Below are 15482 nucleotides of genomic sequence, written 5' to 3'. Positions count from 1 at the left end.
ACTTTTTCAAAAGGCAACTGAACTTTCTTGGGGGTTTTTTGAAGATGATTTGCTTCTCATTCAAGAATCCTTGCATTCCCTACCATCCAGTCAGAGATAAAGAAGCTTCTCAGATGAGAAATGAAATATCTTCAAAGAAAAACAAGAAAATCCAGTTGTCTCTTGAAAAAGCACATTTGGGACAACTATGACCTGGATGGCTAAAAATCTCCATAGATAAGATAGAGTAACCAGGTCCTATCCTGTGCCAGTATTGAAAATTCTAACTTTTCATCTACTTTATTTCTCTTTGCATCAACTGTGCTCTAAATGACAATGAATGAAAAAAACCCAGAAATAATCCCCAACCATGAGTCATATTTGTCCCAAATCTTAATCACAGCTCCAGAAAATCCTATGGATGACCAGTTAAATATGAGCCAGCAGTGTGCGGCAGCAGCCAAAAAAGCCAATGCAATCCTATGTTGCATTAACAGAGGGATATAATCAAGATCAACTGAGGTACTAACACTACTGTATGTAGTTTTAGTAAGACCATACCTAGAATACTGCATCCAGTTTTGGTCAGCTCACTATGAAAAAGATGTTGAGACTCTAGAAAAAGTGTAGCAAAGAGCAACCAAGATGATTAAGGGACTGGAGACTATAACATATGTTGAACAGTTGCAAGTACTTGGCATGTCTAGTCTAGTGATGAGAAAGACCAGTGGAGATATGATAGCAGTATTTGAGCAGCTGCCACGGGGGAAGAGTGGGGTGTCAAACTACTTTCGATGGTATCTGAAGGCCAGATAAGGAATAATGGATGGAAACTGACCCAGGAAAGATTCAACCTAGAAATTGTTCTGTAGGGCTCTCTGGTAGAATCCTCCCAAAAATTCACAGGTACAAATTTCAGACACACATACATTTGAAAATTCAAAACAATGTTCTTTATAATGAAGATTCACTTAAACTAAGCCCTCTTTTGGTATAGCAAAGAGCACTTGTCTCCAAACAAACTGGTAATTTATACAAGTCCCTTATCAGTCCTGTGATACTTAGCTTGCAGCTGTGAGGCAATTCACAGTCCTTCTTCTTTCACAAAGTGAAACACACTTTGCTCTAGTTTAGTTTCAAAGCAGGGAAAAATCAGCACACAAAAAGTCAGTCAGTAAAGCAGTCATGAAACACAACAATCAGATAATCCTCCACAATGGCCAAACCCACAGGCTGCTATTTATAGCAGCCTCACCAATTACCACAGCCCCACCCAACCACAGGTAGCCTCATTTTCTTTGATAATAATCTCTCAGTTGTTGTTGCCTATGCATCACTCTCCGCATGCGTGGCTGTATCATTAACTCTTGTTCTGAATCCAAGGAGGAGCTAGATAATTGATCTGCTTCTGAGCTGTCTACCACACTCTCCTCCTCCCTGTCACTCATGTCTTCTTGGTCAGAGGAGCCTTCATCTTCAGATTCCACCGGAGGCAAACCAGGCCTGCAGCATGTGGATGTCTCCCCCACATCCACAGTCCTTGGGGCAGGAGCTGGGCCAGAGCTAACCACAACAGAAATAAGGAGAAATTTTCTGACAGTGAGAACAATCAACCAATGGAACAGCTTACCTTCAGAAGTCATGAGATCTTCATCAATAGAAGTTTTCAAGAAGAGATTGGATTGACATCCATCAGAAATAGTGTGAGGTCTCCTGCTTGGGTAGGAGGTGACTTACAACAGGGGAGTCAAATTCGTGGCGTCACATTGTCATCACATGATGTGTCGCAGCTGTCCCCCTTTTACTAAACTGGGGTGGGCGTGGCCAGAGTGTGGTGCATCCGGCCTGTGGGCCATGAGTTTGACATCCTTGACCTAGAATAATAATAATAATAATAATAATAATAATAATAATAATACTGTAATAATAATAATAATAATAATTATTATTATTATTATTATTATTATTTATTAGATTTGTATGCCGCCCCTCTCCGAAGACTCGGGGCGGTCCTTTCCAACTCTGTTAATATGTAAAATATGGCTACCACATTGTAATTTGAATGTGACAATTGAAGCAAGTTCTACATAAGATGAGACTATTATTTAGCATATGATGAGAACCTGATAGAAGAGAAGTAAACACGCAGTATACAGTCCATGTAATTCTAAATAAAACTTCTGCGGGGATATGGCAGTGATCTTATAAGTGGATGTCCAATTCAGCTAACCAGGTGATTCCTTTAATGTTGCTTCGTGCAGAACTTCTAGAAAACCAGAGAATGGATGCTGTAGGCAATCTTGCACAATATATTCGATAGTTATCATAAAAGCATCAAAATTACAAAAGAGGAATACAGTGTTTCCTCGATTTTCGTGGGTTCAAACTTCGAGAAAAGTCTATACCACGGTTTTTCAAAAATATTAATTAAAAAATATTTCGCGTGTTTTTCCCTTATACCACGGTTTTTCCCGCCCAATGACATCATATGTCATCGTCAAACTTTCATCTGCCTTTAATAAATATTTTTTTAAATAAACTTTAATAAATAAACATGGTGAGTAATAATCTAAAGGGTTGCTAAGGGAATGAGAAATGGTAATTTAAGGGTTTAAAGTGTTAAGGGAAGGCTTGGGATACTGTTCATAGCCAAAAATAGTGTATTTACTTCGCATCTCTACTTTGCGGAAATTTGACTTTCACAGACGGTCTCGGAACACATCCCCCGCGAAAATTGAGGGAACACTGTACTGTATTTCCATTCCCACTGATACAGGGCAGAGGCACTTCTTCCAGTACCACATCTACTTTTGTTCAATTTTGATGAGATAAAGCGAGGCAGGTCAAAAATCAGGTGCTTTTTGATAGAGGGATGATATAAGATGATAATAGGGGATGATTCGATATCATTGTTCATTTGTTTAATGGAAAGGCTGCCAAACTACCATCATCAAATCTGGTATTAAGATAGGAAATTAGCAAGGCAGGACTTGGAAATCACTTACCAATGGTTAAATAAAAGATTGGGCAGGCAAAAAAAGATCACGTTGTCAATGTTTACTACTATAGTAAGATGAAATAGACTTCTAACTAAATTATAATACTTTCCAAATTTCCATTTATGGGTTACAAAGTTGAAAGCTATAGTCACTGGGGTACTAGGGGCGGTGTGGTGATGATGGTGGTTTGACCAGAGTGCAGACCTTAGGTTATCTCCACTTAGATGCTGCCAAAGGAAAGGAGGAGGCTAGAGGTTGGCATGGAGTTGGGTCTTGCTGTCAGTGAACTAGGACAACGCTGTCACAGGGGTGGGGGGAAATGTGCCTTAAGCCATCTTTGACTTTGATAATGACCCCTGCAGTTTTATTGGCAGCATTTTTGAGATATTGTTTGCTACTGCTTCCTTCCTAGGGCTAAGAAAAAGTGAGAGATTCAAGGTCATCTTGTTGGCTTTCAGTCTAAGCCAGGATTAGGTGGACACTCTGCTGTTTTCTGCCTGTTGCCTTAACTCAGAGCTCTTCAAACTTGCAACTTTAAGACTTGTGGACTTCAACTTCAAGATTATCTCCAAGACCGCCTTCTGCTGCACAAATCCCAGTGACCAGTTAGGTCCCACAGAGTGGGTCTTCTCCGGGTCCCGTCAACTAAACAATGCCACTTGGCGGAACCCAGGGAAAGAGCCTTCTCTGTGGCGGCCCCGACCCTCTGGAACCAATTCCCCCCAGAGATTAGAATTGCCCCCACCCTCCTTGCCTTTTGTAAACTACTTAAAACCCACCTCTGATGCCAGGCATGGGGGAACTGAGATACTCTTTCCCCCTAGGCCGTTACAATTTTATGCATGGTATGTCTGTATGTCTGTTTGGTTTTTATTATAATGGGTTTTTAATTGTTTTTAGTATTGGATTATTATTATATGCTGTCTTATTATTGTTGTTAGCCGCCCCGCGTCTTCGGAGAGGGGCGGCATACAAATCCAATAAATAAATAAATAAATTTAAATAAATAAATAAAACTCCCAGAATAGAATTCTAGGAGCCAAAATCCACAAGTCTTAAAGTTGCCAAGTTTGAGGATCCCTGTGGGCTTAACTACTAACTACACCCATTTAATTCTCAGCACAGAGGAATGGCCTGTTTTTTGTTTTAAATCTACTTGAGGTGTCAACATGCTAGGTATGTCACTGGTTACACTCAAAGCAGGAAAGCAAAAAGTTGGAGATATGTACATGCATGTATAACAACAATCACAGCCAATTTAAAAAAAATATTTCCACAGATGCTTACAATGAAGAAGACTTGATGCTCTACTGGAAACATGGCAATGAATCTTTAAGCTTAGATGAGTACATTTCCCTTTCCCAGTTTTTCATTGAAGAATTTAGTGCTTCTAGTGGATTAGCATTCTACAGCAGTACAGGTATAGTACTCTTAAGAGTGAGAAATAGATGCCATTTATGTTTTTATTTTGACCTTAGCAAATAAGGTCAGTAGGATTATAAAGAAAATCAGTTCAAAGGAGATGCTATTTTTCTAGATGCAGTGATTATTTAATCTTTGAGTTATATATCATTTTACTAATTTTACATGAAATCCATACATTTGATAAAGATAATAAAATACTTGATTTTTTAAAAATTAAATACCGTACATGAGCTGAATTTTCCTCACATTCTTTCTCAGAAGATGAATGTGGTCATGTTTGCATTTTAAACCTTATATATTGACTTTGATTGTTCTATGTCAGTGATTTTCAACCTTTTTTGAGCTGCGGCACATTTTTTACATATACAAAATCATGGGGCACATTGAGTGGGGAGGGAGTGGGGGGCTAAAAAAAGTTTGGACAAAAAAAATTATCTCTCTCTCTTCCTCCCTTTCGCTCTATTTCTCTCCCTCTTTCTCTCTCTTCCTTCCCCTCTGTGTTCATCCCTCTTTCTTTCTCTCTTCATTCCTTCCTCTCTTTTTTGCTCTCTATCTCTACCTCCTTCCCAGCCTCTCTTTCTCTCTCTCTTGCTTTCTTTCTCTCTCTCTTTCTCTCTTGCTTTCTTTCTCTCTCTCTCTTTCTCTCTCTCTTGCTTTCTTTCTCTCTCTCTCTTGCTTTCTTTCTTTCTCTCTCTCTCTTTCTCTCTCTTGCTGAGCTTCGCGGCACACCTGACCATGTCTTGCGGCACACTAATGTGCCATGGCACACTGGTTGAAAAACACTGTTCTATGTAATTTGTCCATTGGCCTCCAAGGAATTTTCCAAAGGATGTATTTTACCTGAACAACATTTAAGAAAATATTTACCAAGTTTTTCATAAAAGAGAAATGTTGTTCTTTTAGAAAGACACTGTGAAGTCAAAGGTTAATGTAACATTGCATTGCATATTAACATTGCATATTAAGACATGTTTATGTTTTTCTTCAGGTTGGTACAATCGACTTTTTATAAACTTTGCTCTACGGAGACACATTTTCTTTTTTGTTTTACAATCCTATTTCCCGTCTATGTTGATGGTGATGTTATCTTGGGTTTCCTTTTGGATAGACCGAAGAGCTGTTCCTGCAAGAGTATCACTAGGTAAATTTTCATTATAAACTATTTTAGGTTGTGTACTAGAGTCTGGTAGTTAATAGTTAGATTGTATTTATGAAATGTCTTATAAGATCTGTTTGATTATAGGTAAGCGGTTAATAATTACTCTATATGATTTTATATACACTGCTCAAAAAAATAAAGGGAACACTTAAACAACACAATAAAATTCCAAGTAAATCCAACTTCTGTGAAATCAAACTGTCCACTTAGGAAGCAACACTCATTGACAATCAATTTCACATGTTGTTGTGCGCATTCAACTTTGTACAGAACAAATATTCATTGCGAATATTTCATTCATTCAGATCTAGGATGTGTTATTTGAGTGTTCCCTTTATTTTTCTTTAGCAGTGTAGTTTTCCTTTCCATCATTAGGAAAGTGAATGGAGCATCTCCTTCCACAAGTTGTCCATTGATCATAAAAGTGCTCTGAGATTCAATATAACAGGAGGAAAGTATTACCTCAAATTTCCTTGGAAATGGTCTGTTCTGCACTTCTAGATGCACTGCCCTTTGCTGTAAATTCACACAAAATAAACAACAGATGCCTTCTATGGCCATTTTTGCTAAAGGAATTATTTTAAAAATCAGAAAACATTCTCTACATTTTTCTTTATATTGTTTTAAATCCTGTTTAAGATACAAGGAGTCAAGGACACATTTTAAAATCAAATAAATAATCTGATGATTTCTTCTTCTATTATTAAGAGACGAAACATAGAAACATAGAAGACTGATGGCAGAAAAAGACCTCATGGTCCATCTAGTCTGCCCGTATACTATTTCCTGTATTTTATCTTACAATGGATATATGTTTATCCCAGGCATATTTAAATTCAGTTACTGTGGATTTACCAACCACGTCTGCTGGAAGTTTGTTCCAAGGATCTACTACTCTTTCAGTGAAATAATATTTTCTCACGTTGTTTTTGATCTTTCCCCCAATTGTAAAAACAAGTGAACACATATAGTTCACCTGCTTTCTTTCCCAGCTATGATGCTTAAAAACATGTTTAATGGATTATGGCATAATCATTATGCTATCCTAGCTTTCAATCACGGTTTTGATATTTCTGCTTCCAGAATCAGAACTGCAAGAAATATTTAAAAGTAAAGATTAATTTCCCATTAGTCATCCTAATTAATATAACAGTATTTGCCTTGTGGAATTTTGTTTCTACTTTAAAATGTACTGTTAAGAGCTAACAGTTTTTAATAATGATGATCGTAATAATAATAAAAGAATTTTCTAAAAATAGCAGTTGGAGAATGTTTTAAAAGTGAACAATTGCTATTTTCACTTACCACGGTCACCACATTTTGAACTGCTAAAGTGAGAATAAACGATCTTAAATAAGTATTGGGTTTTACATTGAATATTTATAAAATTCTCACCACAGGAAGCATAATCTGGTCCAAACAGTAAATCCAGGATAATTGTAATCAAACATATTCTTCATACAGCATTTTCCCCCAAGCTTAAGTTAAAAGATATCTGATTCTACCTGCTGAATTACTAAGACAAATAGAACTGAATCATTTTCAAAGGAGCGGAAAATAATCAGGGTCAGCTTCAATATTTTCAGTCAAAACCATAAATTAATTAGTGGTTCTATTAACCTATTGGTATGTGTGCTGGTTGAAATCTGGCAACAACTTTATATGAAATGTTTCATGTAGGTATTTGTTATAACAAATGCTACATTTTCTATCCATGGAAAGAAACAAGAGAAGACACTCACAGGCATTTACACACCTAGCATTGTGTGCGTATTTTCATACAATGCAAGAGCAAACTGGTAATTCAGGTAGTCCTCAGTTTATGTCCACAACTGAGCTCAAAATGTATGTTGCTAAGTGAAAAAATGTGTTAAATGTGTTTTACAACTTTTCTTGCCACATATTGACCATTGAACTCACACTGTTGACCCCAGTCCATTCCTAAGATGGCTGTAAGGGTCATGCTTAAGTGCACCAGCATGTCTACCATCCCTGTGCTAAATTCTCCATTTATTTATTTATTTATTTATTTTATTTATTTATTTATTTACCTACCTACCTACCTACCTACCTACCTACCTACCTATCTATCTATCTACCTACCTACCTACCTACCTGTCTGTCTGTCTATCTGTCTATCCATCCATCCATCCATCCATCCATCCATTTTGTCCAATGCACAATAATACATAATGAAGGTAATAAAGGACATTTGTAAAGTATCATATATTCAAAACCATGCTTTTACTTCTTATACATTCATATTAATGTTTATACTTTGTCGGTAATCACATAAATGATTGACAAAATAAATAAATAAAATAAAAGTGTTACATCAGTGGTTCTCAACCTTTCTAATGCCGTGACCCCTTAATACAATTACTCATGTTGTGGTAACCCCCAACCGTAAGTCTAGTGACAATTCTCCCAACAGAGCTTTAAGCTGATTGGCAGGAAGATCAGAGGGACACCCCCACTGTGATTGGTCGGATTGTAAAAATATGTTCCAAGGCGCCAGAATAGAAGCTTTAGTTCCTAACACCATGGGAAATTTGTCTTTGCCCATGGTCTTAGGTGACTCCTGTGAAATGATCATTTGACCCCCAAAGGGGTCCCGACCCCCAAGTGAAGAACCACTATGTTAAGTGAATCACTGCAGTGATTAACTTAATAACACAACTAAGTGAATCTGGCTTCCCCATTGACTGCTTGTCAGAAGGTTGAAAAAGGTGATCACATGATGCCAGTACACTGCAACCGTCATAAATGTATGTTGTCAATCATCAGAATGTAAATAATGTGGCCATGGGGATAATGCAACGGTCGTAAGTGTGAAAAATGGTCATAAGTCACTTTTTTCAGTGCCGTTGTAAATTTGAATGGTCACTAAATGAACTGTTGTAAGTCAAGGATTGCCTGTACTCCTATCTTTTTCTTCCTTTTCACAGGCATAACTACTGTGCTGACGATGTCAACCATAATTACTGGAGTAAGTGCCACAATGCCCCAGGTGTCTTATATAAAAGCTGTGGATGTATACTTATGGATCAGCTTCCTTTTTGTCTTCTTATCTGTTATTGAATATGCAGCTGTAAATTATCTCACAACAGTGGAAGAACGAACGCATCTGAAAAAAAGAGGAAAGGTATATATTTGCAAATGTTTTTCCCATGTAAAAAATATTCAAAAATAAGTAAAACAATAATACCATACTATGTACTACCAATATTTTCTTTATCAGTTTCTTTTGATAATGTTCATTCTAAATATTGAGAAATTAATTTCAGCTTAAAATAAAACCCTTCAGGAAACTAGATCCAATGGTGTTGTCATTGGCTATTGGAAAGGTCCATTTTTGGAGCAGAAATTTATGGGTGGCGGGGGCTCAAAATCTCTGACATCACAAGGTATTTGACATTAAGGGTTCCAGATTTAGGAAAGGAGACTTGGAGACTGAAGAAGCAAGGGATGGGGTCTGAGAATGACTGAGGCTCCTAATTTGCTCTTCCTTAAATTAGACACTGGATGGCATCTCATAAGTTTAGCATTGCTTTTCTTGTTTGAAAAGCAAGGGCTGCAAATGTCGTTTTTCTTTGCAATCTGTCATCTATGCTATAATGGAAATATTAGAGTCTGTTGGAATGTTCTGCTCAGGAGTGCTTTATTATTTGATTTATACTGAGCACCAGGAAGCATTACATGACTGTTTCCTCCAGAACTGAACAGAACTCATCAGTTATTCTGTACATGAACAGGACAAACCAATCATATACAGTCTCCCGGTTCTCAATATTTTCCCATTAAAATAGCATTTCCCCCCTTTATTTGACCCCTATGACAATCATTAAGTGCTGTACCACATGATTCTTGACAAATGTATCTTTTCCTTTTATGTATGCTGAGAGCATATGCACCAAGACAAATTCCTTGAGTGTCCAATCACACTTGTCCAATAAAATTCTATTCTATTCTTAAGCCTCCAACCAGCTGTCCCAATTTTATCATAGGTATGGTACACATTACAGACCATTGACAAAGTGCTGCTGTCAATTGATCTCTGGTGGTGGTATTTACCTGGCACAGACTTGCAAATTTAGGCTGCTGCAGGCCTGGTCTCCTACATCTTCAATGGCCATTTTTCTTTGGGCAGAGAGAGAATGCTGTTCTTTCAAACTGACCCTTGCCCCTTTATCCACCAAGTCTCCATTGTCCCATCATGCCTGGCAGCCTGTTAGCAATTGGACTCTTTTGGACTGCTAATGCTTTGATTTGAAACCGAGTTTCAGAGACATGAAAACAGCATCTCCTCCTCCTTTTTATGGATGTCCTTTCTACTCCAGGTAGTTGACCCCACAGCCAGAAGAGTTAGGAGAAAGGAAAGGAAGGTGTAACAGGCAACAAAACAGAGGCTTGTAGTTATCTGTGAAAACTATTGGAAAATACAGGAGAACTGATGTTACAGGTGATTTTTCCATGGGCTGGTAAGACTAAGAAGATATGTAGGATGCAGACTGCACTTGATGGGAAATGAGGATATGTCCTTCAGTTGCAAGTCAGAACAGAGGCCATTGGTGTTGACATGAGGATACTGATTTTCAAGGTGCTGAGATAAGAAGAGAGTACTTTAGCTGAAACAGTACGTGATATGCATGATATGACTGTGTGTATGTATTTTATCTACTGGGATTTTTTTTTTTTGGCTTTGTAATGTAAAACTGTTATTTTAGATTTTAATTATTAGATTTGTTACCATGTATTGTTTTTATCACTGTTGTGAGCCGCCCCGAGTCTACGGAGAGGGGCGGCATACAAATCTAATAAATAATAATAATAAATAATATAAATTTAAATATTGGAAAATAAATTCAAGTTCAAATGAGACTTGTAATTTATTCCAGATTAACCACTTTCACAAATGATTCTCTTTGTCAGATGAGGAATATCACTGATAAAAAGACTTGTTTGATAAAGAGACTTGTTTTGTATTAAAACAATTTCCAAAATGAGAATATTTAAACTATCAGGGCAATATTTTCCTTAGTATTTGGCTGTGGATGATAGGAAGAGTAGTTCAGGACAATTGAAAACTGCTAGGCTTATTAGAATACAACAGTTTGAAACCAGATTAGTCCATAACGAAGAAATAGGAAGCAATTTCAAGCAATTATACCATGAAAATGGCAAAATAAAAAAGACCAAAGAATATAAACCTTTCGTTCACTATAAACATGGCTTCTATGGGAGACATGGAATTCACTGAAATTCGTTTAGTATTCTTTCATAATGGCTTCACCAGCTTTTCTACAGTAAAACAAAGAAGCTTTTCTATGCCTTAATGCTTGTTGTGTCTGTTTTCTATTCAGCCTGACACAGACTGCGGAAGACTACAGCTGCAACAACATGAGTTCCCCAGTGATCTAAATCCATTGATTCAATTGTTCTTCCTTCCAGGTTGCTGGGTTATATAACATTGATGCAATGCAAGCCATGGCCTTTGATGGGTGCTATCATGATACTGACATTGATCTTGCCACCTTGAGTGTACTTTTGGAAGAGGGAGCAGCACGCGAGCGAGCACCTAGCATCACCCATCTGGAGGAAGGTCCCCTAAAAAGAAGAAGATTTATGAAAGGAACTGTCGGCAGAATTATTTTGCAGAATAACCACGTCATTGATACATATTCCAGGATTGTATTTCCTGCTATATATATTGTATTTAACTTTTTTTACTGGGGTTTATATATATAAATGAAGAGAGTCATAACTATTTTGTTTATTTTATTTTCATATGAACAGCTGAGACTTGGTATAGTAAGCTAAGGAATCCCTTAGGTGAACTGGATTTCTTGTTGATTACACCTTTTAAAAATATCAGCTAAGAACAGATAGGCGCTATTACATTCTAACGTATACATTGTTTAAATATACCCAAGCACCTATCAATATAAAGATGATTGACACTGACAAACAGAATATAGCGACAAATGGACAATTCCACTCATCTGCCGTATATATATGGAAGGCACCAGCCTGCAGATGACGAGTGGGACCTCGTCGAAATGTCGCCAGGATTCTCTGAACCTTACACGGGAAGAAACCCAAATATGCCAAGACCTACATACCTATACCTGTGAAAATCTACGAAAACAAACATACATACATATGTTTTCATAGATTTTCACAAGTATAGGTGTATGGAAAGATGGCAGCTCCGACCATGCTTTGTTCACCCTAGCACGAAACCAAAATACATAAAGAGCCGGGGTGGCGCAGCAGGTAGAGTGCTGTACTACAGGCCACTGAAGCTGACTGTAGATCTGAAGGTCAGCGGTTCAAATCTCATCACCGGCTCAAGGTTGACTCAGCCTTCCATCCTTCCGAGGTGGGTAAAATGAGGACCCGGATTGTGCGGGCAATATGCTGGCTCTGTTAAAAAGTGCTATTGCTAACATGTTGTAAGCTGCCCTGAGTCTAAGGAGAAGGGCGGCATAAAACTTGAATAAATAAATAAATAAATAAAATAAATAAATAAAATAAATACACCAGTTTGAAGATGATGAGTGAGACTTCGTCAAAACCTCCCTAAGACCTACATACACACACAAAAATAAACATAAACTAAAATGCAACATATTAAAAAGGGAAACACAATAGTTTTCACTTACAGTATTTTATTTTACTTAAAAAGTACTGATTGATGAATTCAGCTGATTTGTACAATAAGCAGTATGCTGCTTCCTTGGTGATACACACAGCAATATAGGACTTTTCACAATTCGGTAATCCGACACTCCAGGTTATTCGACATCGTGGCTGCTTGGGAGCGTGGCTGTAGGCATTTCTGTGCCACCAGACATGCCCCCAAACAATGCAGCCACGATGGGTAGTCCCCAGGGACGCAGAGAAGAGCCAGGAGGCGGAAACGCAGGCTGCTGTCCCAGAGAAACACTTCAGGTCAGCTCACTGTCCAGAACTCCTTTCTCAACTTCCTTCTTTAAAGTTACAACTAGGAGGGAGTGGTGGTCTTTGCCCCTCTCTCAGCCCATAGTGACAGCGGGTGGGTCAGCGTGCCATTAAACAGGCAGCTGCAGGGTCCAATCCCGCAGTCTCCGCCCAGGCTTCCTCGGACGTCAGGGAGCCAAAGGGTTTGGAGGGACCGCTTCACCTTCTCCAGCGGCAGTGATGGCGTTTCAGGCTAGTCTGTGTCAGGCTGGGACTGGGAGGGGATTTTTGTGGCTGCCACCGCCAGGCTATAAAAACTCACATTCACCCTTCTGCCCATTGGAGGCAGGCATGACTAAAGAGCCCGTTTCTCCCCGGAGCAGCCGGCAAGCAAGGGAACACTGGGGTGGACGGAATGCTTTATCACAGGATCTCCAATTTATTTTACTCCTGCCTTGACAGTACAGTCTGGATTATCCAACATTTTCAGGTATCCGACTATCAGCCCACCCATTTATGTCGGATAATTGAGACTCTACTGTATTGTCAAACTGTTTTAAGAACAACTTGAGACACTTATAATGCTATATCTGCAAGAACTCTATTCTCATATCTGCCTAATCCCATAAGTTGGTCCATTATGACTCTGCCACTTGTAAAACCAATGTTTCCTCTTTCCCAAGAACTGATTTCATATCCAATTTTGATTACATTATATTATCTATTTCAGAACTCTTGATTTTCAGCTTTTGGTATTATTTTTTCTGTCCCAATATCCACTTCTTGTTAATACTTCAAGAGAATTAACATATACTGTATACACTCATGGGTTAATTCAGCTGCCAGATGTGTATAATCTCCTGTTATTTTTATATACTTAAACTGTATAAATTCTTGAGATTTTTAATTAAAACATAAGTTTTAAGGAGATGGCAATTTCCTTCTAAACTGAGAAAATATAAAGGATGATTGTAACTATTGTATATAATGTATACCCCATAAATTAAATAGGGCGTTTTGCTTATATACTTTTGAATAATTGTGAAGCTGTTTCAAGAACACTTTTGAATACCAAGCTTTCAAGGCTGGTTGGGGATCCTTCTGCATCTAATGAAGCAAAGTTTAATCCATGAAAAACATGTAATACATTTATTATTTAAAACCCTAACATTAATAATTCATATTTTAAAATACTTGCTCAAACCATAATTTTTTACTTATTCTTGATAGCGCCAGAAACATTGGAGTACTACCATTTGTTGCAATAAAATTTCAGAGAAACTGATTTGTAGGTTGCACTTTTAATTAATATTTATTTTTTCAGTTTAATTTACAGTGTAGAAATATTTTTGGTTAAAAGTACTGTATAAAATTTTATGTTGATGGTAATTAAAATAAAGATTACTTTAAAACAAGAACAGACTTGTGTAATATGGCATTTCTTCAATGTTGAAAAATAACACCATAGGCTTATGAAAAAGCAAAAAAAAATTAAATATGTATCATATTTGATGTTACAAAGAATTTTGAAGATGAATATTGAAACTAAATGAGGGCTCCTTTTATTGGCACTTATGAATAGGAAAGATAAAATATTTATGGAAGACTGTTACAGACTGTATATTTAAAGTAAGACTACTGGTATATGTACACGGATGAAGAAATACTGAAATATTGAAATGGAGGAATGGATTCTAAAGATGGCAGAAGTAGCAGAATTGATAAAACTGACTTGCTTGGGACTTTAGGTACAAAACACCAAGTTCTTTTATCAAAGCCTAAATCTTTTTATGAATTGTTAGCTGAAAATACAAAAAAGTAAAATGGTGATTCCCATATTAGATTATTTTAAAAAAGGGAATTGAAAGAGGGACTGAATATATTATAGTAATATTTAGTAGGGGAGGAGGCATAATGAGTATGAAGTGGTTGTAAAGAAGGACAAAAATAATTTATTTAACTGTCTTTTTTTCTTATTTCTGTACTTTTTCTTTATTTACTTCCATATTTGTCTCTTAACTATGTAAAAACCTTTAATAAAAAGTTATATTAAAAAATAAAAGAACACACAGCGTCTTCACTGTCATAGCCTTTGCGCACTAGAAAATCAATTTTCATGAGATACATCTAGACCAGATGTGTCCAGTCTATGGGATGTGGCCCTGAGAAACTAGTAGTGCAGTCCTAGAAGATAATAAAAAATATAAAAAATAAAGGAAGCTCATTATTAATAAACATTAGCTATATATTTTATTTATTTATTTATTTATTTATTTATTTATTTATTCAATTTTTATGCCGCCCTTCTCCTTAGACTCAGGGCGGCTTACAACATGTTAGCAATAGCACTTTTTTAACAGAGCTAGGCTATTTATATGTGGTCTAAGGCAATTCCCCATCATTCATAGTGGATAGCCAAAAGGTTGTACAACCATAATCTAAATCAGTGATGGCGAACCTATGGCAGGGGTGCCACAGGTGGCATGCAGAGCCATATCTGATGGCACCCGAGCTGTTGTCCTAGCTCAGCTCCAACTTGCATGTGCTGGCCAGCTGATTTTTGGCTTGCAAAGAGGCTCTTGAAGGACGTTTTTGGCTTCCAGAGAGCCTCTGGGGGGATGGGAAAGGGTTTTTTTACCTTCCCCTGGCTCCAGGGAAGCCTTTGGAGCCTGGGGACAGTGAAACACGAGCCTACTGGGCCCACAAGAAGCTGGGAAACAGGCATTTTCCAGCTTCTAGAGGGCCTCCAGGGGTCGAGGGAAACTATTTTCGCCCTCCCCAGGCATTGAATTATGGGTAGGGGCACTCGCAGATGTGCGATATTGCATGCCCGTGCTCTTTTGGCACCCGAGGAAAAAAAGGTTCACCATCACTGATCTAGATCCTAACCTGGCTATGTTTAAACCAGTCATGAAAACTTGGCTTTCCCTGAGGCCTTGAGTTAAAGCAGGGATGTCAAACTTGCGCCCCATTGGCCG

At 37.7% G+C, this 15482-nt stretch overlaps 1 protein-coding gene across 1 annotated transcript in view; it reads left to right on the top strand.

Annotated features, from left to right (window-relative positions):
• GABRR3 (gamma-aminobutyric acid type A receptor subunit rho3) overlaps positions 1–11310 on the top strand; it is a 30235-nt gene extending 18925 nt beyond the window's left edge. Inside the window, exons 6-9 of the mRNA XM_070751742.1 lie at positions 4258–4398; positions 5392–5544; positions 8511–8707; positions 11014–11310. Coding sequence (XP_070607843.1) covers positions 4258–4398; positions 5392–5544; positions 8511–8707; positions 11014–11310 — 788 coding nt within the window. The remainder of the gene's footprint in view (positions 1–4257; positions 4399–5391; positions 5545–8510; positions 8708–11013) is intronic.
• Positions 11311–15482: the final 4172 nt, after the last annotated feature.

The sequence above is a fragment of the Erythrolamprus reginae genome, chromosome 4 (genome assembly GCF_031021105.1).
Source record: "Erythrolamprus reginae isolate rEryReg1 chromosome 4, rEryReg1.hap1, whole genome shotgun sequence".
NCBI classification, from domain to species: Eukaryota; Metazoa; Chordata; class Lepidosauria; order Squamata; family Dipsadidae; genus Erythrolamprus; species Erythrolamprus reginae.
Note: the sequence above shows the minus strand (reverse complement) of the source record. Positions and strands in the feature narration are given on the sequence as shown.